This window comes from Corvus moneduloides, chromosome 20, assembly GCF_009650955.1.
Source record: "Corvus moneduloides isolate bCorMon1 chromosome 20, bCorMon1.pri, whole genome shotgun sequence".
Classification (NCBI taxonomy): Eukaryota; Metazoa; Chordata; class Aves; order Passeriformes; family Corvidae; genus Corvus; species Corvus moneduloides.
In genome coordinates, this window is record NC_045495.1 from 2828904 (window position 1) to 2851780 (window position 22877).

General features: G+C 44.7%; 1 protein-coding gene across 1 annotated transcript; it reads left to right on the top strand.

Annotated features, from left to right (window-relative positions):
* Positions 1–917: 917 nt before the first annotated feature.
* On the top strand, positions 918–22250 carry TRIM37 (tripartite motif containing 37). Its single transcript, XM_032129597.1, has 25 exons — positions 918–1105; positions 2367–2468; positions 3780–3820; positions 4391–4507; positions 4786–4873; positions 5707–5829; positions 6971–7094; positions 7816–7883; positions 8355–8479; positions 9170–9220; positions 9484–9565; positions 10934–11010; positions 11404–11583; positions 12115–12229; positions 12351–12563; positions 12953–13089; positions 13784–13881; positions 14849–15049; positions 16669–16980; positions 17599–17727; positions 18210–18393; positions 19051–19169; positions 20613–20765; positions 21304–21382; positions 21679–22250. The coding sequence occupies exons 1-25, from the start codon at positions 1085–1087 to the stop codon at positions 21680–21682; spliced, it is 2943 nt and encodes a 980-aa protein (XP_031985488.1). The 5' UTR covers positions 918–1084; the 3' UTR covers positions 21683–22250.
* Positions 22251–22877: the final 627 nt, after the last annotated feature.

A 22877-nucleotide genomic window follows, 5' to 3' on the forward strand; every position in this document is an offset into this window, starting at 1 on the left:
AACCTGCTCCCTGACCTGATTAATTTTCCTTTGATGTGAAATCCTTTGGGTTTTTTACAGTCCAGCTGGGGTCAGAAGGGATTTCTGGGCACTGTCCAGTCCAAGCGCCTGGACTGCAGCTCAGGGCAGGGTCCTGAAAATTCCCAAGGATGAAGAGTTTACAACCTCTGTTACACTGTTTGGCCACCCTAACAGTGAAAACCATTCTTATGTTTAATATTTCTATATTTTTGTGTTTTTCTATATGTAATATAGATATTTTATATCTTATTTTTTACATTGATCTTGTTATATTTCAGCCTAATTTGAGAGAGTAAGATACCTGAAGTTGTATTCAGTTTTTTTCCTATGAAAAGTTGTGTCTGTCAAAGGAGAGAAAGTTTGAATTAGTGCTCTTAGGCAGGGAAAGGCTGGTTTCTGAGCTCATCTGTGAACTGCTTTAGGGTTTGATGGGAAAAGAAACAGGCTGGGTATTGAAAAGAACAGGAACAACTTGATTTTTTGATGTGCGCTGCCAAGTGTGCCCTTTTACCTACGAGTAACTTATCAGCTTCAAGAAATTAATTTCACAAACTTTATTTAGTAGTTTTTAATCACACTGATCTACTTCCAATAGAGGTCTCGATCCTTGCTGCCACTACACTCAGCAGCGTTAAACATTTAATTTATTGGTGAACGCTGGTTATAACAACTGAAAATAGCCGAAACCCATCCCCGCTCCTGAAACCTCGCCGGCAAGGAGGAATTAATAGAAATAATGAAGAAAAATAAGAGAAAATAACGAAAAATAAAGGAAAACCCAAGCCCGAGGCTCCCGCTCCGCCGGCTCCCCTCAGGCGCTGCCGCTCCTCCCGCGCGCCCCTCGCGCCGCCACGCCCCCTGCGGGCGGCCCCGCGCATGCGCAGCACGGGCGGGGCGGGGCGGCCGCGCTGCCGCGGTCACGGCCCGGCGGGTGCGCGGGGCCGGAGCGCCGAGTCCACTCCTAAAAAACAACTCTCCTGGAGCCTCCGCTCCTCACCCGCGGGCACGGAGAGGGAGGCCGGGGACAGCCGTCCCCGCTCCCTCCGCCGGCGGGGCCGCAGCCATGGACGAGCAGAGCGTGGAGGTGAGCGGCGGGCGGGCGGGCGGCGCGCGCTCCCTCAGGGCGGTGAGGGGGCAGCGGCTGCGGCTTCTCCTCCGCACCCTCCCGGTTTGCCGGGGCCCCTCGCAGGGTCCCTGTCCCCTGTGTGAGCGGGGGGAAAAAGGCCGAGTGGTACCAAGCGGCGGCGGCCCGGGCTCTGGGAACAGCCTGCGGCGCTGCGGGGCTTGGCTCGGGTGGGCAGGGAGGCGGCAGGTGGGGAGGGGGTCGGAAATGAGCTGGCGGAGCTCCGCAGGTGCCAGTTCCGGAGGTGGATGGATCTAGGGATGGATGGGTGGGTGGGGGCGTGGGAAGAGACCTGGCACACACGGAACCCGCCTTGGCACCGTGGCTGTAACCCGGCAGCTCAAACACCTGCTGGGGGCTGTGTCACAGCCAGGCTGGGGAAGAATGTAAAAGACCGGCTGTGATCGCCTCCTGTAAACGCATATGGTGCGTTTCAATGGCTCGCAACTGTTAAAGAAAACATTAATATATGGGAGATACTGTGGTATCTTTAAAATTAAAGATGTCGTGCTTTTGTGCTGATTCACAATCTCAATGATGTGGGGAGAAAAATTAGCACCTCTGAAGGACCTTGTGAAGTTCCATAGTTAAAACCAGAAGGGTTATAGCTCCTGTATGATACAGAAGGTAAAACGTCTTTATCAGTTAACTATCTATCAATATGGAAAGCAAACATTGCTTTCAAAATACCTTTCTTGTTTGAGAAATGTTTTTATCACCCAAGATTGATTAAATGGGGTAGAAGAGAGTGTAGAAATTATAGAGCTGGTGCTAATGGTAGACCTTAAAAAAAATAAGTCTTTTAAAAATAAAAAAAATACCCAATTCAATTCAAGCCCTCCTGTTTGTAACACGTACATGCACTTACCACAATTCAGAAATAGTTTAGTGCCAGTCCACTGTCTGCAGCTACAACACCATTTCTTCTGGCAACCGCTCGATCACAAGCAGGAATATCTTGGCTACAGGAAGGACTGCTCCAAAAGAGATAAGACAAATAGAAGCTCTTCCTTGAAGAAGGAGAATAGTGTTTTAAAATGGGTGCTGGGAGCTGGTGCAGTGTAGGAAAAGCTGAGGGGGAGAGTTGTTATGTCCACGTTAGGTCTCCCTCGGAGATGCGCTGTTTGGAACGGAACTGAAACCTGGCACTGTGCCTGGAAAACAAATGCAGCCCTGGTGTGTTTGAAGCATGTTTAACAATAGTGATAATCCCCCTTTGCAGAGCATTGCCGAGGTGTTCCGATGTTTTATTTGTATGGAGAAGCTGCGGGATGCCCGCCTGTGCCCTCACTGCTCCAAGCTCTGCTGTTTCAGCTGTATCCGTGTGAGTTTGCTTGGTTTGGTTTATTCTTTCAAATGTTCGAACTGAAAACTGAGCTTATGAAGACATTCTTTTCCTGGAGTTCCAAGGATTCCTTTTTTTTTTTTTTGTTTCCTCCTTTAGTTTCCCTTTCAAAACCTTTTATAACACCCCTGAGGAAGAAGTAGGCAGGCTGTGCATTGCCTTCAGTGGTGCTAATTATAGGCACCATCTGGAATAATTGCTTTAAGGAAGAGACACACAATGATCCCTTCTTTAGCACCTCCTGAGAGTTGGCGATGCCTGCATGGAAGACAAAAGTTGGGACAGAAATCAGATGCTGACTTTGCATCTGGTAAGGTCATAGCATCACCTCCTGTATCCTGGAGGTGTTTTATAATGCTTGTCAGGCTGGTGTGGTGTGATCAGCTGGGGCTAAATCTTTCTCAGGGGAGTCTGAGGCAGCATCTCAGTCCTCATTCCTTTGTTGAGGCCGTGGTTCCCAGTGTATCACGCTCCAGTTCCAAATCCAGATGCTGTTTTGTGTTGCTGTAGCAGCAAAAGGTTCAGCTGAGGTTTCCAGACCTCCAGTAGTATTTCCAGAAATTGGAACAGACGTTCATCCTTCGCTCTGGAAGCTCTGACAAGAGCTGTAGGTGAAGGATTTGTGCTGCATATTAAGGATTGTAGATGACATATTGTTGCTGGGTGGTGAGAGATTATTCATGAGACTCTTTAAATGTAGTAGAGAGCTGACAAATATAAACCCATCAACTGCTGAGCTTTTACACTTGTGAGCTGTAGTGGGCAGGTGAAGTTCTTTGCTCAGCTGTTTGTCCCTGGAGCTTTCTGGAAGAGAAACATTCCCAGGCTCCTTGTGGATTTGATCACTGAACTTCAGGTATTTAATTTGTCTATAAATAACCCAAGAGGAAGAAATAAATTATCTTGAAGACTAATTAGACTCTGAAAAAGATACTTGTGGTGTCTTTTTCTTTCCTTTATTGAAACACACTCTTTAGTCTAAGACTCTGGGAATCTGCCAGGTGGGTGGTTTCTAATGCAATATTTGGTACCTCAAAATTCTCTGTATAATTTTAACTGAAGCATCTCTGACATCTGAAGCCAAGTGGTTGCTTGTTACTAAGACACAAGTAGCAGTTTCTTCTGTGACTAAGTGGTTGAATAGTTAAATTGAAAATTTGTTGAAAAAAGGAAAAAAATATAGGAAAGCTATAATAAAAATAAGTAACTCCTAATTAATGATGGAACATGTTTGCCTGCAGTTCTTTCATTCCACTCTGTTTAAAAAGGTTTTTCCTTTTTTCATCACAGCGTTGGCTGACTGAACAAAGAGCTCAGTGCCCTCATTGCAGGTAAGGTATTTTTAATATCAGGAATTGAGTGGATTGTCCTGTTATGATCAATCTCTTTTTCAGTGCAGGTTGCACTATATTTTTAAGCTTGAATTTTTTTTTTTTTTTTTTGAGACCTGCCTGCTGTTTCTATAAAAATTGGCCCTGGTATAATACTTATTGTAAAATGTGTTCTAGTTTTGTGACAAGCTAAGCAGGATCTTTGTTCTTCCCACATAACACTGCTGTGTATGTAGCTGGTGTAATAAGAGTAACTAGAGGGAATTCCTCTTTATATTCTTCTTAAAAAAGTCAGAGCCCAGAAGCTTCAGTTTTCAGTGTGAAAGTGTCCATTTTTTATGCCTGTAATTTGTGTGATGTGCTCATGCAGCTATCCTGTATCCTACCTCTCCCCAGTCCCCAAATGAGCTAATTGACTTTTTTTCCCTTGGAATAACTATTACAATTTCTGCTTTTTTTTTTTGCCTGTGACTCTTCTAGTAGTGTAGAATTGAACTGAATTCACTTCAGTGCTTCTCCTTTGGCTCCTGGAGCCAGATTCCTGCTCTAACGATGCCATCCTTCTTGCAGAGCCCCCCTGCAGCTCCGAGAGCTTGTCAACTGTCGCTGGGCAGAGGAGGTCACACAGCAGCTGGACACACTTCAGCTCTGCAGCCTCACAAAGCATGAAGAGAATGAAAAGGACAAGTAAATGGAGTGTTCTTTGCATGAAGTGTTTTGTGGTTTGCGTTCTAGGAGCCAATTTTAGTAATGTACTCTCTGTATCTGTGAAGTGCTTCTTGAGAGAATACTAAAAGCAACATTAATCTTACAGAAGGTTTTTACTGAATGTAACTGTTCTTGCAAAAGATGTTTTGTGCTTTACTTGCAGGATTGTGTAGCAAAACAAGTGAAAATATTAAATTGAGTTTGTAGAAAATTCATTGCTGTTTTCTGTTGGTGATATGTGTATTTTTTGGTTTAAGGTGTGAAAATCATCATGAGAAGCTCAGTGTTTTCTGCTGGACCTGCAAGAAGTGTATCTGCCACCAGTGTGCACTTTGGGGAGGAATGGTAAGAGGAGACTTGCTGGAATGCACATGGTGTGAGAGACTTCAGGCTTTGTGTCTGACAGTGGTTTTGAAGAACTAGAAATGCTGTGAAACTGCTGTTACAGCTCTTGGATTGCCATGCAAATCCTGCAGTTTTATGTGTATTTATTACTTAATGACATTGCTTGTGAAACACAATACTTTTTGTTTGTAGTTAGAGAAGGAAATTGAATTTTTGCCAAAAGCAGGTCAGAATTGCCTTCCTTGTTATAACCTTCATGATGTCTTGGACAAATTCTGTGTGATGGAGAGAGTTTTGTGGGCAAAGGAAGAAGCCTTGCTCAAAAAACACAGATAACACTTGTTATTTAATTGTCCTGGCCTCTAATCTCCAAAGCTGTAGCACAGTTCCTCAGAGTTTATCCATCCAGCTGGGTATTTCAAAGAGCAACAGCTGTTGCTGTCTGGAATGTAAGTGGTTAACAGTGTGCTGCCTTTGTTTGGGAAGGGTGTTTTAATAATAATGATAAAAATAAACCTTCTATCAATATTTGATTTGGTAAAGGACTGTACAGTGAATGAAGCAGTTTATTTTCGGAGGACTCTTGAGACTCCAAATAACTCCTGACAGGAAGTTTTGATGGAATGAGAGCCAAATTCATGACTTCTTACAAAGGGAAGCGAAAGACTGACTTCCTACATACAATCTGCTTTGGAACCTTTCCAGAACGAGTGATACACTCATAGGCTTTCTTCCCTTCTCTTTCAGGAATTTAATAGGAGTGGAATAAAGTGGAAAAGAGATGCTCTGTTATTCACCACCTCCTCCTCCTCCCCCTTTTTCTCTTTGAACAGCATGGAGGACACACTTTTAAACCACTGGCAGAAATCTACGAGCAGCACGTCACAAAAGTAAATGAAGAAGTGGCAAAGCTTAGGAGAAGACTCATGGAATTGATCAGTTTGGTGCAGGAAGTGGTAAGGAAGTTTTCCTGTAGTATTCCAGTGGCAAAGGATAACTGTAAAGTGGGAAGTGGAAGTAGTACCTGTTAGAAGGTGATGGGATTATTCCACAGTGAGATCTTTTTGCTTTTTCATTTGACTCTTCTTATACAATGTGAAAAGATCAAAATATTCTCAGCTCTGGTTTAGAGTTAGGTAATACAATTTTTCTTTTGGTGAGTGCTGTTTAAAAGCTGGAGTTGCACAGTACTTTGAAAGATGTGTTTTTGTCAACACTTAAAGTACATTCTGTCAGGCTAAATAAGAATAAAAATGCTTTATTCTAGCAGCTTGTTTTCCTTTTTCTAGGATAATAATCTGTAAATGCATTTGAGTCTGCAGGATGAGCAGCTCACCAGTTGGAGATTTGTTCGTGTATCTCCTTTTTCTTCCCTGTGAACGTGTCAGATACAAATATTGGCACGTTCAGCTTGGGCAGTTTCAGAGGGAATTCCAGCAATTTGATGCAGTTTCTTGGTTCCCAGGAAGGATTACTTTTGTGTTACATTTATGATGTGTAGTCTTTGTGCAGATAAAATCAGAAATTTTTTGATTGAGTTTCTGTATGATTTTTGCCTGTTGTTCAGGTGGTTGTTTGCCACATGCACTGATAGTTTTGCTCTGCTCCAGCTCAGATGTGACTTTATCACCACATGGGCCACTTGTGTTTATAAAATGCTGAGAGTTTGTGGCCTTCCCCTGCCAGGGAGATAGATGCTGGTTTTATCCATTATTATTACCACAAAGAGCTTTTCTGTTTTTATCACATCATTCTCGTTACCACAAAAATAATTTTTCTGTGCTGCACAAGTTGCAGAAGAGAAACTGGCAGCTGCATTTACAGGTCTGATACTAAAGAATCCCCATATGACAAATCCCTGTGTGATGAGACAATGTTGCTCAGCTTCCCAATTAACCTTTGGGCACGCTGAGGGACCCGGTGAAATCCTGGCTGCTCCAGGAGCAACGCTCAAAACCAAAGCTCCTGTTTTTCCTCATGGGGGATTTAGGGAGACTTAAGCATTTCTGGGATCTGAGAGAGTGGAGTCAAGGTGTGAATGAGTGGAAGATGCAGATGTGTGAAGGCTTTTGTCCGTGTTTTTCCTGCCGCGTTCAGGAGCGGAACGTGGAGGCCGTGCGCAGCGCCAAGGACGAGCGCGTGCGGGAGATCCGCAACGCCGTGGAGATGATGATCGCCCGCCTGGACACCCAGCTCAAGAACAAGCTCATCACTTTGATGGGTGGGTATTGGCCTCTGTGAGGAGGAGGAGAAATTTGTTAACAATGTATAAATCCGCTGAGAAACTGTTTTCCTGGGAGCATGACTCCTTCCACGCTGCCTGGTGTTGAGCAAGCTCACTGCTGGTAGAAAACTTCCACCTGCAGCAAAGCTTTTGGTTAATGAGGTAGTTACTGTGATAAGGTCTAAATTTGACATAACCTGATTATATTCTATTAAAAACTCCTATATAATATCTTGGAAAACATTCCCATCTAGCTGGAGGATGTTTAGCACCTTTCAACTAAAGTGCTTTTACTTCATCATTTATGTTGGTCAAGAAGTGCATCTTTCTAATTAGAAAAGTTTGAAAATTACATCTTTGTGATAAATGCTCCTTTTAGTGTAATTTTAATATGAGTGAGGCTTGTCTGGATAAGAGTCAAAACTGCTTTTTTTTGTGTCCAAAAAAGCACCCCAAAACAACAATCCTGCTGTTTCTGGGACACAGAGGGTTTCGTTACTGACTTAACCTCAAATGAGTTCTTCACTACAGCTCTAATTAAAAATGTAGACTTGCTTTTCAAATGCTTTCTCAATCAACCTTGGTATATTTAGAAATCCTTTACCTTAGTATGTTCTGGGGCAGCTTCCATGTGAGGGAAAAAAGAAAATGAAAAGTACACTTTCTTAAGAAATAGTATGTGGTTTTGGGGGTTTTACCATGTCTTTTCTTTAAACAGGTCAAAAAACATCACTTACTCAAGAAACTGAACTTCTAGAAACCCTGCTTCAAGAAGTAGAACATCAGGTGATTATGAAAAGAGATCCCTCCTCAGTTAGCTTTTCTTGATTTCTTTTTCATTTTAAAACTATTAATTGATGGAGATTTCTGGAGGATATCTCTTCACTGAAGTGGCCTTAGGTTGCACGATTTCTTCTTAAAAACAAGTACGTCTTCTAGAAACACTCAAAAGGTGTTGTATTGCTTGAAAAACTAGTACAGGGATTAGTGGCAATATCGTACAAAACTACCCAGTTGTATATAAATTAGTTTAACCTAAGGGAAATACACACTAGTTGTTGTAACTTTCATTGTGGAATTCTGGAAAACAAAATAACCAAAACCCAAAACCTCCAAGCTCCCTTTTACGTTGTGTCATGGGGAAACTTTCTGAAGCTGTGATAAACGTGCAATTTAGTTGTTTAAAAAGAAAAGTGGATAAAACCTCTGATTTTTGCTCAGCTAAGGATGTTTTTCCTTCCTTTTTTCCCTGTATAGTTACGGTCCTGCAGCAAGAGTGAGCTGATATCCAAAAGCTCAGAGATCCTGATGATGTTCCAGCAGGTCCATCGGAAGCCCATGGCCTCGTTTGTCACCACTCCTGTCCCCCCAGACTTCACAAGGTGAGTGTTGCATTTCTGTTCTGTTTGTTCAGTGTTTAAAAACATATTTAAAGTACTTGAGAGGAGAGTTTTCCTCTTAGCTTACTCCTGGTAGTAACCTGTGCTGCAAGTAGGCTTTTCTGTCCCAGCAGGGCTCATTTTGTGTCTGTAGTCCCTGCTGGGGAGTCAGGACAGTGGGTTCCAGCTCACAAGTTTTTTTTTTTTCTCTTTTACACTTAGTTTACTGATTTGTCCTTTTTTCTCTTATTATTGGGTCATTCAGTATATAATTGCCAGGCTCTCATGAGATGCCTCTGCAGGTCACCTTAATTCAGAATATACAGCCAAAACCACTTCATAGCACAATTCTGCATCAGGAGAATGCTGCTGGTGCTGGGTTCTGAGGGAGCCTGTGCTGAAAAAATGTCTTCAAAAGATGGAAAGTCAGAGAAGTCTCAAGAATTCCTCAGCAAAAATTGGTTTGGCTGTGTCTTGGTTTAAATCTGAATGTTCGTTTTCTAGTGGCACCAAGGGATCTCCTCCTAAGGAGGCTTATAAATGGAATTACACTGCAATAACCCAGTGTAGTCCTGGTGAAGTGCAGTGGCTCTGGTGACCTAAATCATCTAAAATTCTTCTACAGATTGTGAAAGTTGGGATTTTTAATGCCATGTTATTCAAGTGTAATGTGTTTATTCTTTTCCCCCACAGTGAATTGGTTCCAGCCTATGACTCAACTACATTTGTCTTGGAAAACTTCAGGTAAGAATGTATCTTAAATTACTGTGAATATTGGGAACATCCTTCTGTTCCTTCTCTACATGAGAAATGTTATTTAAAACACAGAATAATCTCCACAGAAAACTGTGAGATGTGGACTAAACTACAGAAATTCCATTAACAATCTCTTGTTTACCAGGTGAACAATTATTTTCCATGAGAAGGACAATTGCCTGTGCAGCTCATGGCTCCATGAGGGGTTTGCTTTGTCCCAGTACCAAATATTTTTCCTCCTCTCTCACCAGTACCCTGCGCCAGCGAGCGGATCCCGTGTACAGCCCTCCCCTGCAGGTGTCAGGACTGTGCTGGAGATTAAAAGTTTACCCGGTGAGTTTTGTCTTCAACTGCAGTTTTTATTCCATCCCAGTTCATTCCCAGGCTTTCCAGTGAGGAATCATCAGTTTGTCTCATGCTGTATATGAAAAGCTGTAGGAAAAGAACATTTTAAGAATTGATCACCAACCACTGGGGAATTCCCTCTCTGCCTCCAGATCTCCAGTGAGAACATTCTCAGTATAGTTTGTCTGGTTAATTTAAAAGCAATTAAAGATGGGTCCTACTAATATGGCATAGGAACCTTAATAGATATTTTAATGCCTCAGTGTTTTTTGCAGATGTTCCTTACAGAACTGAGGTACAGAGTAACTTACTCTATGTTTGAGTAATACTTACTGGGGAAGGTGGGAGGAGGACCGAGTATTAGTTGTTGACTCTGCATTCAATTCTCAAACTGGACATTAAAATGTGTATTTTGCTATGTCCCTTCAGTGGGCCGAATATTCCAGTTTCTGAAGCTTTGTCCATGTTGGAATGTTGACCCCCAAGCTGGGATCTTTCCACATTCCCTGCTCTGGTCAGTGCTGCTCCTGCAGCTGTGTGGAGAAGGAGGAGTTTGGTGGTGGAGCACCAGCTCTGTCTTAGTGATTTTTGTGGCATCCTTGGAGAATTGACTCTGTAAGTGAAGCCCATGGATGCCCAGAATTGTATTATTGCAGTGCAGAGGTGGAACTGTGTGGAAGTTTCCAGAGTACTGTAAATTCAGGATTAGCTCCATGAGCTGTGCTGTCAGAAGGCATTAAAATTTATTTTTTCAATGGTAAGTTGAAATGTTTCTTCAAGCTGGAGGATTCAAGTTGAGCCATTCTTCATCCTTGATTCAGGTGAGTGTAATGGAGGTTTTGCTGTATTTTTTCTTGACTTCTGGTGACTCTAATATTGTTGCTTAGTTAACTGCCCTAACTTTTCATGTTGCATGGGATTTTTTTCTGAACAAATTGCTCTTTTCTCAAAAAATAAGTAGCTTTGAAATGTGACTGTATGTAAAATATTTCAGAACTAATGTTTAACCTGAAATAATATTTTTCTGGTACATTAAGTGTTTGTCTATTCAGACTTCCACTTAATCAAATATCTAAAGTGCTATTAGAGTAATTAAAGCTTTGTCTTGAGATTTATATCTGAGATACCAGCACTGCACTGTGTATGTGCTTCTTGTTGATTCATGTTACAGTAGGAGGCCACTGAAGTCTAAAAATCACAACTGTAACATCCAAAGTAGATTCCTGCTGCAAATCCAGTGTTGATTGAAGCTATTTTCTAAACTTTTCTAAGTCTTCTGTATCAGTGCTTTGGTTTTTTTTATTTTTTCTGGTTTTTCCTTTCTATTTTTAATGAACCTCTCAATTTCATTTCAAGGATGGAAATGGAGTAGTTCGGGGCTACTACCTGTCAGTGTTCCTGGAGCTGTCTGCTGGATTGCCAGAGACATCCAAGTAAGCAAACCTGCAGTAAGGACAGATGGTGGGGTTTTTCTGTCAGTGTTTGCAGAGACTGCAGAGCCCTTGGGAAAAGAATGGTGAGACTTCTGTTGTCCATTGAGCTTTGAATCAGGCACAGAGATAATATTTTAAAGTTGTTACTCAGTGGCTTTCTTGAGATAAAAAAGAAGGTGGCAAAAGAACTGATAAGAGTATCTGTGTGGTAGTTTGGTCTTGGAGTTCTCTACTCCGTTTTCCTTTTCCTTTTCCTTGTTTATTTAAGTGTTCAGTAAATTGTAAGCCTGACTCACCTGTTCAGCTGGGCAGGGAAGTGCAGCTCTTAAACCTGACCCACTCAGAAATTCGGACACCTTTTGGCCCTAATCCCTGTGCCTTTCCCCTGGGCAGGTATGAATACCGTGTAGAAATGGTCCATCAATCCACCAATGATCCCACCAAAAACATCATTCGGGAGTTTGCCTCTGATTTTGAAGTTGGGGAATGTTGGGGTTACAACCGATTCTTCCGCCTGGACCTGCTGGCCAACGAGGGCTACTTGAACCGACAGAACGACACCGTGATCCTCAGGTGGGGCTTCCCTGCTCTCCTTTCAAAGTATCATCACCAATCTACTGCTGAAATAGGGAATAATTAACCGGTTGAATTTAAAAGGTTAGTGATGTGTTTTGCTCTAAATGGATTTCACTGTCAGCAGCTTTAAAGACGGAAATGTGCCAAAGGGAGTTGTGGAAATGTTATCTTTCTTGGAGGAGTAGCTGCTCCTGGCACTAATAAGGGTTAGAGACCTGTAGCTACCAGAATTAAAGGAAAAAAATGCTTTCTCCCTCTCTTTAGGAACAGTTGTAGTGAGCATTGGAGAACTTTGGGAATAAAGGAAGTCTGTGAGTCTCTCCTACGGAACTCACTGTGGCCAGTCAGGGTGTTCAGGACACTGAGTCCACAAAGGACCTGTTGTCTGTTAAGTTTATTTCACCACTAGATTTTAAGTTTTAAGGTTTTTCTGCAGGGCTTTTTTGGATGGAGGAAGGGACATTTTAGAAACAAACCCCAAACCAAACAAACTCCTTCAGAAAACCCCTTTTGAATGTTCCTTTGAAGGTTCCAAGTGCGCTCACCAACCTTCTTCCAGAAGTGCCGGGATCAGCACTGGTACATTGCTCAACTGGAAGCAGCTCAGACAAGTTATATCCAGCAAATAAATAACCTAAAAGAAGTAAGTGGGATGTTTGTGAATGTAAATCACCTGTTAGAGTGTAGCTGCAAGTTAACAAAGGTGCTTGATTTGGTGATGCTGCTCCATTGTTGTCTTCTCTGTTATTTTTGTCACCTTTTAGAGGCTTGCGATTGAACTGTCCCGGACTCAGAAATCCCGAGGGGTTTCCCCTCCAGACACTCACCTCAGTCCCCAGAATGATGAGGGCACAGAGACAAGAGCAAAGAAACCTGGACAAAGCATTGAAGCACTGCTGGAGAATTTCACTGCTCCAGGATTAGCGCGGGAGAACAAGGAAGAGGAGGAAGAGAAGACCCAGCAGGAAGACTTCAATGTAGGAATTCTCTGTTTCCTGCCTCTGTTTATATGTAGCTTTCTGTGATAAGGCAGCAATAGAAACAGGGGAGCTTCTGAATTGTAAATGAGGTTTATTATCCTTGCTATGGAAATAGGAGATGACACACTTGAAAGCTGTAAGTGAGAGGTGACTCCAGAGAGATGTTCCAGAACAGAGCTTAAAAGATCCCACCACAAAAAAGTCTCCAAGTTGCAGCTGAAAAATCTGACTTGTGGTTGTTCCCAGCCTTTAATGTGCTTTGAGAGCCCCCTCACTGCTGTGTGATAGTGACACAAGGGACAGAGAGTGTCTGCTCATAGCTTTTGGGGATGCATCAAGGTGCAAGTGAATGTTTCTTTATCAAAAACCTCCTGTTTTTCCTGTAGCACGAGCTCTCAGATGGTGACCTGGATATAGATCTTGCTGGTGAAGACGAGGTGAACCACCTTGATGGCAGCAGCTCTTCAGCAAGTTCAACAGCAACCAGTAACACTGAAGAAAATGATATTGATGAAGAAACTATGTAAGTAACTTTAAATGCCTTTCAGATCATCCTGTGCCTTGTACCCAGGGTAATCATCCCAATTCCAGTGGAAACTGAGTAATTTGCTGGGGTGTGTGGGATTCCAGTGTGATTTGAGAGGTGGTTCCTATACTGGGAGCAACATGAACTGATAGAGTTAGTGCTAAACATTGAATTTTTGGTCAGCTAATTACTGTCTTTCTGATCTCTTTATTTATGTTAGTGCTGCATTCTGTCTTTGACAAGTGATAATCTGTGAAGGTTCTTTCCCAAAACACTATTAAGAAATCTGTCTCAGCACTGTAACAGAACAGAGGTCTGGTATTGGGAAGTGTTGTAGTAGTAGGAGAGTGATGATAAGGACAGGTATTTAAATTAGGGAATTCAAGGCTGAGCAGAGCTGATGTCAAATCCTGGAATCTTAATTAAAACGTGAGAATGTGCTGCAACACTTACAAATACAGGAGTTGCAGGATCAGATTTTGCAGTCTAGGTACATGTGGCACTTCTGGCCTCTTGGTTAATGAGTCAGTCATTTAATTACTACACTTCATTTGTTCAGTTTGGGTAGCTTGGAACGCAGGAAATACAATTTACAGCACTTTATGTTGTTTTTTTGTGCCATAACATTTAACAAGATCTGAGGAAAGCTAACAGTTGTATTCTCCTTTTCCCACCCTGATCATCCCCGAAGGTCTGGAGAGAATGATGTGGAGTACAGCAGTACTATGGAGCTGGAAGATGGAGATCTCATGGAGGATGCAGCAGCTGCTGCTACTCCTGGAGCATCAGGTATGAAAAACGACTCCAGAATTCCCATAAAAGCGGAACGCTGCTGGATTCCTTCCCCTGCTCCTCTTGGAAGCGACTCCAAGCTGCGTGTTCTGCAGGCAGTTCTATTTTGGGAACTGCTGCATCATGTGGTTTGTACTGATTATTGCAGTGTAGCAGAAACACTTCATTGGTTCAATAAAAAAAAAAGGGGGGGGGGGGGAAATCATCTGAAGGTGCTGGTTTAAAAATGATGTCAAAGTTTGGAGGGCAGCTTTGTGTCTCTGAAATTCCTGAGAAGGAATTTTTACTGATGTCTGTGTGACCTCTGAGTGGGTGACACATTCACTTGGGGCTTAGTGCACTGCAAAACCCAAAGAATCTGGAGGGAATAAGGTAAAGAATCCTCACAAGTCAAGCAGAAATACATTTTAAATGCAACACAGAAAGGTGTTCTGGGATTTTTTGCAGCCTAGAGATGATCACAGCCCAAATTAGCCATAAGATTCTGAAAGAAACATATCTATATGGAACACAGAGATATATTATGGAATTTAGGACAAAGATGCCAGAAGCGGCGTTCTCTGGAATTGGTATTTGTGCTGCTGTACAAGTCTGTTGGTGCTTGAACGACAGAACTCCCTATTTGAAAGTTCTGAAGTTCAGAGACAGACATGTTTGTCTCCTTACTCCTTTAGAGTAAGTCTAATCTTTGTCTTGATCTGTTAACAAATCTGTTTATGAAGAGATTTTTATAAAAGGTAGGAAGTGGAGCACTTCCCCCTTTCCAGTTGTTTTTATTTTACTCTTCAATTAGAAGCATATCTGATTGCTTTCAGCACCCAGAAATCCATGAAATACCGGTGTCTCCTTAAGTTTCATGGGATGCTTTCATTCCTAATCTGCTTGTGTAAGTCTTTTTATTTTTCCCAGGGAATAATGCGTGCCTGTGTCCCACACATGCCACCTTTGTGTCTCTCCTGGTCAGGCACCAGCCACAGCTACAGCAGTGCCAGTGGGAGACCCTCGCGGCGGGGAGCCAGCGCCCTGGGCTCCACAGCCAGCAGCAGTCTGCTGGATATAGATCCCTTAATTTTAATCCACTTGTTGGACCTAAAAGACAGAAATGGCATGGAAAACCTTTGGGGCCTTCAGCCACGTCCTCCTGCCTCTCTTCTGCAGAACAGAGGTAACTATCTGATGGTTTAATTCCAGCCTGGAAATGCTGTGGGATGACTGAAAAGCCCCTTTCCTGGAAGGGGTTGGCACTGGAAGCCAACACAAAACACAATTCTGTGCTGAGGCAGCAGCTTCACCTCTCCCTGCATACAGCTGGAGTGGCTGGAAGTACTTGGAGCACGGTGCAAACCAACAAAATAAATCCTGGGATTTAGAGGCCATTAGAACTAGAAAAATGTGACTGATTGTAAGGGTGGAAAAGAAAAAAAAGAAAATGGATCAAAATGTCAGAAGCCAAAAATAGTGATGGTATTTAAATAATTGAGGAATATTTGTGGTTCAGTTGGGACTCTTGACCCGAAAACAGCAATTAACTCCATGTGCAGCAGCAGCAGAGCTGGCAGTCCTGGCACCCCTGGCTCTTCCTGGAGGTTGCTTGTTCCTCTGGTAGTGAGAAATTAAATGTATTATTGAGGTTTGATTGGATTTTGTCATGATTGACACTTATTTGAGCTGCTGGCTCACAACCATTTGGTGACTTTGTAGAACAAAAGAGAAATAATTGTGCCTTTGCTCCAAGCGATGCTTGGGTTTGCTGCCACAATGCCATTGGTGGTACTGAATTTAACTCCAACTCTTTGTTCCTTTGTCATTAGCTTTTTAAATGTTGTTACATAGACAGTCATGAATTTTCAGTGAGTGTAATCCATATTTCCAAAAGTGGAAGTCACTTCCAGAAGTACAAAAAAAAAAAAAATGGGAGCAGCACATGAACTGTGAGTCCCAGTTCTGTTTTGCTTTTGGAAAAAGCCCTGGACAAAAGGAGCTCAGGAGAGGGCACTGCACTTTGTGCTGTGCCACTCAAGCAGGTGAAGCTCTCCTGTTGTGCTGAGTAGTGTGAATCTTTAGCTACTGAACACACAGCCAAAATCACCTGGTTTGTGGAGCTTCCCTTGGGATTTGACTGTTCCCAGAGCTTACTGAAGTTGGTCAGTAAAGACAAAGCTGCTGTTCCATTTGGAGTTTGCCAGACCTCACCTCCTGAGGTGAAGGTTTCTAAGAGCCACTTGACTTTAGAGTTTGGAACAGCTGAATTTGCAGTGAAAACCAGAATTTATAACACTTCAGATAGATCCAGGTTGATCTAATTCCAGCTGAGCAACACAGAGGCTTATTCAGGTATTAGCTGCTCAACCTGATCTTCTGCTGTGAGGTAATTAAGAGAACTCCTTCCCTATTTTCAGATTTCTTTGAGTTCTCTGTGTTACGAGATGTTGGTGGTCTGAGAATCTTCTAGACACAGTCAACAAGTTTTATAAAAATTTGAGATGACCTGGCAGCCTGGCTGGCAAGGTGGTAGCTCAGATGTCACCAGAATTCCTGTAGCAGTACTGGGAGCCTGGCTTCTCCCACTGAGCAGGACTGGGAACCTTCTTCCACAACAGGGAACAAGCCCTGCTGTCCCAGCAGCTTGGCAGTGCTTGCAGCCTCAGTGTGGTGCTGTGCCAGGACAGAATGTGTGTCCCTCGCTTTTATAGCAGGACAAAAGGTACAATTCTTAGCTCTCCACGTTTATTTGAGAATAGTTTTCCTTACCTGCTGTGTTCTCTGCCTTTTCCTTTGGCAAAGCCTCGTCCTATTCCCTGAAGGATCGAGACCAGCGGAGGCACCAGGCCATGTGGAGGGTGCCCCCCGATCTGAAGATGCTGAAAAGACTCAAAACCCAGATGGCTGAAGTTCGAAGCAAAATGTCTGATGTGAAGAACCAGCTGTCTGAAGTGAGGAGCAGCAATGCTGGCTCAGGGGAGGGACAGCCCAGCTTCTTCTCCATCGAGCAGGGGGCCCTGGCTGCCTGTGGCACTGACAGCTGCAGCAAACTGCAGGAGATAGGGATGGAGCTCCTGACCAAGTCTTCAGTCACCAGCTGTTACATAAGGAATTGTAAGTGCATGGAGGATTTAAATCATCTTTACAGGTGGTTCATGTCCCCAGCAGTTCTTCAAACTTGGGTTCAGCTGGAGATCAGAAATGTAAACCTGCTCTGCCATTGAGTTGCTGAAACTGATTTCAGCCCTTCTCTGTAAAACACCAAAACTTCACCCCACAGCCACTGCCAAACCTGATGCAGTGACAATGTTCTGAGGTTTAACCCAGGCTCTGACTGGTCTGAGCTGGTCACTCCCTTGACTGCTCTGCATCAGGCCCATCTGGGAACTTGAGGCTGTTGCAGGGAACAAATTAAAACAGTCCAGACTTGCTGGAATCTAAAATACAAGTAAGCCAGGATTTAGGTTTGTCTATCCTTTATAATCTCATGCTGGCTGAAGGAAGCTTTCTGAAGGATGTTTCAGTGCAAGGCAGGTGAACATGACTTGTGCAGTCTTGGCCAGGCTTCCCTCCAGGCCAGGCCTTTGACAGGAAGGTGTGGCAGGATTTGTGCAGGAGTGGGAGTTAATGAAAAATGAGAATAATGTGGAGCTTCACTTACAACAAGCATAAGGCCAGGGTCCAGCAGTGCTTTGAGTGAACACTTGTCACATCTTTACACTTTTTTTGCAGCTGCCAGTAAGAAAAGCACCTCAGGCAAGCCCCTTCGCTCGGGAGCAGCCGGGAGCCTGTCCCTGAGGAGAGCCATGGACAGCGGGGATGGGAACCTGCGCCTGAAGGGGGACAGCCACCCTGCTGAGGGTACCTGGGCACTGTCACCTGGGTGGGATGGAATTGGCATCTCTTGTACTAAAGCTTTTCAAGGAGTCTTTTATTTGGCAGCTGGAGTTTCCCTTAAACTTGCATGGATCCTTTCTCCCACGGAGTGTTACTGTACCTTTGATAGCTGAGCTGGGAGGCAGCACCTCACATTCACTTACCAGAACATAAATAGATGTGTTATGTTCTGGTGTCTCAGCAAATACTTCAGGAGTGAACTTGACAGTGAAAATCCCGGATCAAACAGCACTGAGCCAGGTTTAAATTGTGATTTAGCTTAGAGGGAACTCAAGGAAACTCCAGGAAGAATTTTATGGTAGTGCTGCTCCTGAGTTGCACGATGCCCTTCCCTTAGTGCAAGCACAAGAAAACCTCTACCACAGAAATTGGAATTTTGCCCCTGTCCAGCACTCAGGGAAGGAGGGGAGGGTCATGTGGGTCACATCTGTGCTCTCTCTGCTCAGGAGGCCTGGGGAGCTCCAAGCTGAGTGCTCGGCCCCACGCTCGGGCCCTGGCTGGCCCCGGGGCTGCCGAGGCGCTGCCAAAGCAGGAGGAGAGACCCTGTGAGGGATCAGATTCTGAGCTGGGAGCTTCTGGCTTGAATGGCTTGGCTGCTGTAGAGAAGAACAGAAAAGTTGGTGCTCTGGGGTAAGGGTTTCTTCATTTTTCCTCTTATCTCCTCCCCCACCTTCCCTTGGTCTACAAAAATGCCACAATCTCCTAAAACCAGGTGCTTGCAGCATGAAAGAAAAATTACTTTGAAGTTTACTTGGTTGATGCTGTTCCCTCTGGACAGCAATTTTTGGGTTTATAACTAGGTTACAAGTTGTCTTTTTTCCTTTTTCCTTTTTTTTTTTTCCATTTTTCTCTTTTTTTGATCAGCTTTGGCTGGAGTTTGACACTTGGAATTGAAAGGCAGTCCAGGTCTGTTTTCCCACTTACCCTCTAACTGAAATTTAATCACTTTTGATTTCCTCATTTAAGATGATGCTTTTTGCTCTTAACTTGATTTTTCAGCTGTTTCATGATAATTCTCTGTTGGCCAGCTAAGCAAAGAGCAATGGAGTTTTCAGGTTATTCTTTCTAAATAAGTAGAGTCACCTTTTTTGGGAAAATATTCAAACTTTTCAAGGTTTTTCGATTGATTTAGAAATATTAAAATGCTAAAAAAAAAAGCTGGAAGTTTAAGTGGGTGTGTAGGAGACTTAAATAAGGAGTAAAACTCAATGTGGTGCTAAAAGGCTTTGTTTCCACCACTGAGTTAAGGCTGAATTTCTAACGTGGGGTTTTGTATTTCTCCCCAAGTTCAAACTCCAAGGGATGTCGGATGGAAGGAGCCCAGTCTGGTGGCCTGGAGAGCAGCTCTGAGCCCGGGGAGCTGCAGGGGATGGGCTCTGAAGGTGCCTCTGCAGGACCAGAGGAAGGTAAATTGGACGTTGTGGGGGGCAGGTGCAGCGTGGCCGCGCTCCGGGCGCTGCTGCTCCGCCTCTGGAGCGGGAAAGAACGAGAGAAAACCACCCCCAAAAGCTGCTTCCATGGCTGCTGAACTTTGCTGTAATTTGGCAGCTGGAGAATAAATCTGAGTGAGGAGAGAAGAGCTCGGTATGGCTGCTGTTGGGGCAGGATCGGGGCTGTCACGTGGCGCCATCGCTCTCTGGACAAGCAGCTGCTTTTTGTACCTTGAGACAGCTCCAGGTCTCTGCTTTGCTGTTCAGTGGAGTGGCCTTGAGAAGAATTTCTTACCTAATTAAAATAGCAGTCAGTGACCTTGGCTTGTAATTCTGCTGCCTTCAGGGACAACCCCCCGTGGTAACTTTCTCCACAGCCACACGAGAGCCTCTCCAGCACCTCATTCATGCTGGGTGTTGTACATAATCCAGTTTCCTTAGAGACTTGAAGGAAAGTTTTCCTCCTCCCTTCCTGCATCCTTTCCATGCTGGAAAAAAATAACACTGCTTTTTTTTTTTTTTTTTTTTTTCCCTTCTGAAAGTCCACACAGAGTTTTTCTTATCTTGCTAAAACTCTCCTGCCTTCCACCCCTGCACTAATTTGAATTTCAATGACTGGATTGTAGCGCAAAGCCTATATTAAGGTGCCAGCATCCATCTCGAGCTGCAGTGTGCAATATTGTGTGGGAGTTGGCATTTACAGAAGGTCTCTCAGTGACAAAACTGAATTTCTGCTCTTAGTCACTGCAGCGTGATCATGATGTGCTCCTGCAGTTCTGCTCTCAGAGCAGGGAGCCCAATAGGAAAACGCTTTAGAAACTGAAATACTTCATTGTTAAAAACCCCAGGAAGCAAATATTACAATTTTTTTCCTTTCAGAGGAAAAACTACAGTAGAGTTGGCCCCTCACTTTGCTTTTTCTTAGCAATGAGTATCAGCTCTTAAGAGGCTGAGCCAAGCAGACCCTGTGTTGTCCACGGAGAGTTCTGGCTGCCCAGTGCCCACCCAGGGTCACCACCTGGAGACACCAACAGCTCTGGTTCTGCTTTGGAGGGGAAATTTGTTGTGTGAGACTCAAATACACTATTGCTGCTTGAAGGCTCTGGTAGGTCCATCTACCCCCCAGGTTGTGCTGCCTTTTAGCTCCTAGAAAAGCAACTTTTATTGTCTGTCCCAGTTGCTGAGTAGACTGAGCAGCTCAGCTGGTGGCATACAGGACAAATCCAGTTGTGTTCAGGGCTGGTACCCAGTGCTCTCCCAGACCCCTGAGTGCTTGGAAAGTGCTCCTTCCCTCAGTTCTCCTGATATCAAATCCCAAGAGCTGGCAGGAACTCTTCCATGGGACAAAGTCAGACGTTTCAGCTGTGCAGATCCTGCTGCCCATCATTTTGCCCTGGGTGTCTCTGGTTTCTCTTGCAGCTGGGGTGTGTCAGAAGCACGTCCTTCACCTCCTGCCAGGGATGAGCAGTGACAGTGACATCGAATGTGACACAGAAAACGAGGAGCAGGAAGATGCCACCTCTCCCTCAGAGGTGTTCAACCAGGCCTTCTCTGTCCAGCCCCCCAGCGAAGGTAGAGCTGATAGAGCCCCTCTTCCCAAACATTCCCAGTCTTCCCAGAGCTCCTTGGGTACAGATCCCTGGGAGGGGCTGTGGAGGTGTTCAAGCTCAAGAAACTGCCAGTAAGATTTGGAACTCTTCTCTTGGGATCCCAATTAAAACAGCTCAAAACAGGAGAGGGAAACACTTGCTAGCCTTGAGAAGTCAGTTTAGGTGAGTCTCCTGGGAAGGGTTGGAAAACCCATAGCTCCAGTTCCCAGTTGGAACTCCCTGTATGCCAGGATTGGCACTCTAAGTAGGCTAATTCCAGGGAGGTAACCACTGCCTTAGACATGGATTTGCATCTTAATTGGCAGGAATGTGCTTCCAGCAGTTCAGAGGAGCTTCAGAAAGTCCTCTGGTTAAGCTTTCACTTCCAGTCCAATGGATCAAAGCCATGAGGCCATGGGGGTGAAGTGTTGGCCTGAGTGAGGGGAGGGAGCATTCCCTGGCTGTTCCAGTGCTAACTGGTGAGGGTGACTGGGTTTTTCTGGTGTTGTTTTCACCCTCAGAGCACTCCTCGGTGTTACCAGATGGGGATCAAGCCAATTCTGACGATCCCAGCTTTGTTCCTGGAGAGGACAGCACCAGGTAACTGGGAAGGTTCTCCTTGGCCAGCCCTGGGGCTGCACCTTCCCTGTGCTGCTCCAGGAGCTGCAGCCACAGAGCCACTGCTCATCCTGTGTCAGGATCCTGAGCTCCCTCCGGCTCTGAGGCAGTCTGGGAGGAGGGAGGGAGGGTTGAGCTTTGAACACTTCCATAATCAGTACAAAACTGAGTGGGTTGAAGTAGCTGGCATAAAATTTTAACTCGTAAGATTGTGTTTGAAGCCTTAAAACTGCTCCAGCAGGAGCGTTTTCAGTTCAAACTGACTTTGTTTGGAGCAGGTAGAGCATGGGCTTGAGGCCTGAAGACCCACGGCTGCATCCCTGGGGAGAGGGCTGTGCATTCCCTGGAGCTGAGCCCGAGGCCGCTGTCCCTGGCTGCCTGGTTCTTCTGCCATTGTCTTAACCCTGTCCTGGGGCACAACGACCTTTGCAGGCCCAGCACTGAAGGGTGGCACTCGTGCTCCACCAGCCTCAGCTGCTCTGAGGAGTGGTGGGGAAGGTGCTGAGCCCCGTCCCCGGGGGGGGGGCATGAGTGTCCTGCTGTGCTGCTGGAATGAGTGTGTGACTGTCCTTGGGAATGCTGGGGGAAAACAGCCACCACTCCAATTGTTTTCCCCAGTTGGTGACGTGGACCAACCACAGCCATTGCCAAACTCTTTGTTCGTTGCATTTTGAGCTGCTGAAATCCTTGTGAAGCTCCTCTGGGAGCTGATGCCTGGTTAGTGACAAAGCATGAGCCCGGTGTTGTCCTCGTGTGGCTGCCTGTGCCCTGTGTCCGTGTGAATGTGCTCTACAACTCCTAGTTTAAAACTGTTTGCACTTTGTTAATAAAATGAATGTTGAAATCTTCAGTCTTAGGTGTTTGTGTGTGGATAAGTAAAAGGGTGGAGGCTGTCAGGGTCAGCTCCACTTGCTGCAATGCCTGGCTGCTCATGGAGGGACTTTTTCCTGCCATCCACCTGTCACTTTTTTCCTTAATTATTCAGTGAGAAGCACTTAAACCCCCTCTGGGATTCCGTTTGTAGAAGCCAGAGGAAATGCTTAAATCTCGATTCAAACAGGAATTGAGAAGGATGCGGAGTTTTTCCCCAAAGTTGATTTATGTTTCTCAGCGGCAGAGGAAGCAGAGCCTGTTTCAGTGCTGAGCCTGCTGGGGGCCAGGGCCAGGCCCCACACCCTGGAGGTGCCTTGTGAGTGTTTGGGGCTGTGTGGTGATTACTGCACACAGCTTAATTAGGTTAATCATGGCGCTCTGCCTCTTCAGCACTTGCAGCTGCTTTACTCTCAATGAGAGGCCCAAGCTGAAGGAAATGACTGCTGAGGCACAGGGGCTGCACTCGAGGCCGTGTCCAGCTGTTGGAGGGGCAAGGGGGGAGCTGTTGATTTGCTCACCTTATGGACAACTTCTTTAGAGTTGGTTTGTGAAGAACAGGGGCGAAAAGAGGCTTGAAGACATTGATCTCCTTGGGCTGTGCTGT